Source organism: Etheostoma spectabile, chromosome 18 (assembly GCF_008692095.1).
Source record: "Etheostoma spectabile isolate EspeVRDwgs_2016 chromosome 18, UIUC_Espe_1.0, whole genome shotgun sequence".
NCBI lineage: Eukaryota > Metazoa > Chordata > Actinopteri > Perciformes > Percidae > Etheostoma > Etheostoma spectabile.
This window is the reverse complement of record NC_045750.1, coordinates 14,043,501-14,045,471: the sequence shown is the minus strand read 5'-3', so window position 1 is coordinate 14,045,471 and position 1,971 is coordinate 14,043,501. Positions and strand designations below refer to the sequence as shown.

At 36.4% G+C, this 1,971-nt stretch overlaps 1 protein-coding gene across 3 annotated transcripts in view; it reads left to right on the top strand.

The window, feature by feature from the left end:
* slc2a12 (solute carrier family 2 member 12) overlaps positions 1–1,852 on the top strand; it is a 9,243-nt gene extending 7,391 nt beyond the window's left edge. For 2 of the 3 annotated variants that reach the window (XM_032543084.1, XM_032543085.1), the window contains exons 5-6: positions 722–854; positions 955–1,208. In XM_032543084.1, the coding sequence (XP_032398975.1) occupies positions 722–854; positions 955–1,051 (230 nt within the window). In that variant the 3' untranslated portion in view covers positions 1,052–1,208. Of the gene's footprint in view, positions 1–721; positions 855–954 lie in introns of all 3 variants that reach the window. The other variant, XM_032543086.1, reaches the window with a different exon arrangement.
* Positions 1,853–1,971: the final 119 nt, after the last annotated feature.

Sequence of the window (1,971 nt, the reverse complement as noted above, 5' to 3'; positions counted from 1 at the left end):
CATGCAACACAGATGTGAAGCAGTTCTCAGAAATAATGGTTATGCAACTAAATATTAATTCAGTGATTCAAAGGAAAACAAACTCTTGAGACATATTTCAGTTTATACAGTAAATTTTTGAGTTTGTTGAACAGCCTAATATTCCCTTTTCTTCACTTTCTGTAAAAGTATAACAAAAACTTGATCAAGTCTGGTCATGTTTTAATGTGGAATTGTATGTTCAGTGTTCCCAATGCATTGATATTTTGGAATGAAAGGATTGTGAGCATTATTCATTTTTTTAACCACACTGATATTATTCTGAACACAACTGTACAGTAATGTGTAACCTTGGGCTGTTGAATTTGATATATGCCATACACAAAAAGTGCAGCAATGTGCATTTTGAATGGTGATCAAAACCTTAGCCATAGTTTCCATCAGAAAATACTAAGAGAGTACACTGTTCTATTGACAACATAGCTAAGCATTTTGGCTATGTTGTTCGTAAACATTGACCCAAGGACTTGTTCATTGACATATTTACTTTTGCCTTGCTTACCAGAAACTGCAAGTCAAGGCATAGTTTACCTGTGACTTTATTGGCCAATTCTTGTCTGTCAAGTACATCTAAACTTTATCACAACTGTAGCAGAGAAAGGTATAGCAAGCGGAACATACTTGAATGCTGTCTTAGGTTATGTGCAGACATTTGAAGACATGTATTTCTTTATCGTTCTAGAAAAGATTGGTGTTTCCAATGTGATGTTCCTCTACGCTGCCATGACTTTCGTTCTGCTGGTGTTTGTCATCCTCTGTGTACCCGAGACCAAGGGTCGCACGCTGGAGGAGATATCGAAAGAACTGGCTAAGAAGTGAATGGCACCTTATGCATAATCTCAACGATATCAATTTTTATCTTGGTGAACTAGTTTGTGAAATGGATTTCCTTATCGTCTGTCTCTGCTTTACCAGGAAGCCTTTTGAGGTGAGGCTCTGCAGGCAGGTTCAGCCTCAGGAAAGCCTGATCCAGGGCAGCAGTATGTCCACAGAGATTCCAGACAACGTCTGATTTTTTTTTTTACACCTCACCTGAAGATGAGTCAAGAGCAAGGATCAACCAGGACAATATATTAGCACTGTTCAGGATTTGGGGTACAACTCGTACATCTCACCCACATCTTTACATCGCTGCAGTTCTAGCTGATTTCTGTAATGATATCTGTGTCACGTATAAGTCCTTCTAGCTACATGCTGTATGTGACGGAAAAAATCAACAAGATAGGAATGTGGTAATTACATATGCAGGAAAGAACTAAATAATGGCAGTATTTGTGAATTTGCCCAAATGAGGATTTCTCAGGGATCAATCTTGCTTGTTAGAAGTCAGTAAAGAATGGTAAACAATAGAGATGACAATGTGATTATATAAAAAAAAAAATATTTAATTAATTTCTTACTTTACCTCTCCAATTAAATATACAGCGCAAATAATGCAGAAAGGAACAAAATCCAGAATAAATTGACTTCTCACCAGCCAGTAGAATGAATGTGGATGAATGTGCAAACTGTACTTCTAGACATTTGTAGTTGTTTTTTTTCCATTTTGACCTGGCATTGTGATGATTGACATATCACAGGGAAATCCAAGATGCACTAAACAATCAGACACTAATCACTTTAAATGTCTTTGTATGTAACATGTTTTTAAAAATGCAAAGAAATTCCTTTATCATGACATTTATACACTGCTCCCAGTCAAATGTCATGTAAAAACACTAACAGGGCTCAAACCAGACAGGTCAGTTATGCTACAAAACACACTAATCTACATGGTGACAGAAATATGGATAAAGGCCACAGTACTCTAACAGTAGCAAGAGTCAAAAAAACAAGCAGTTGGGCAAAGAAATACTAAAATAATCAGGTCTATGAGTAATACTGGCTAGAGTATAACCAGTATTATTGTAGTGTAATAAGTGTGAAATGTGA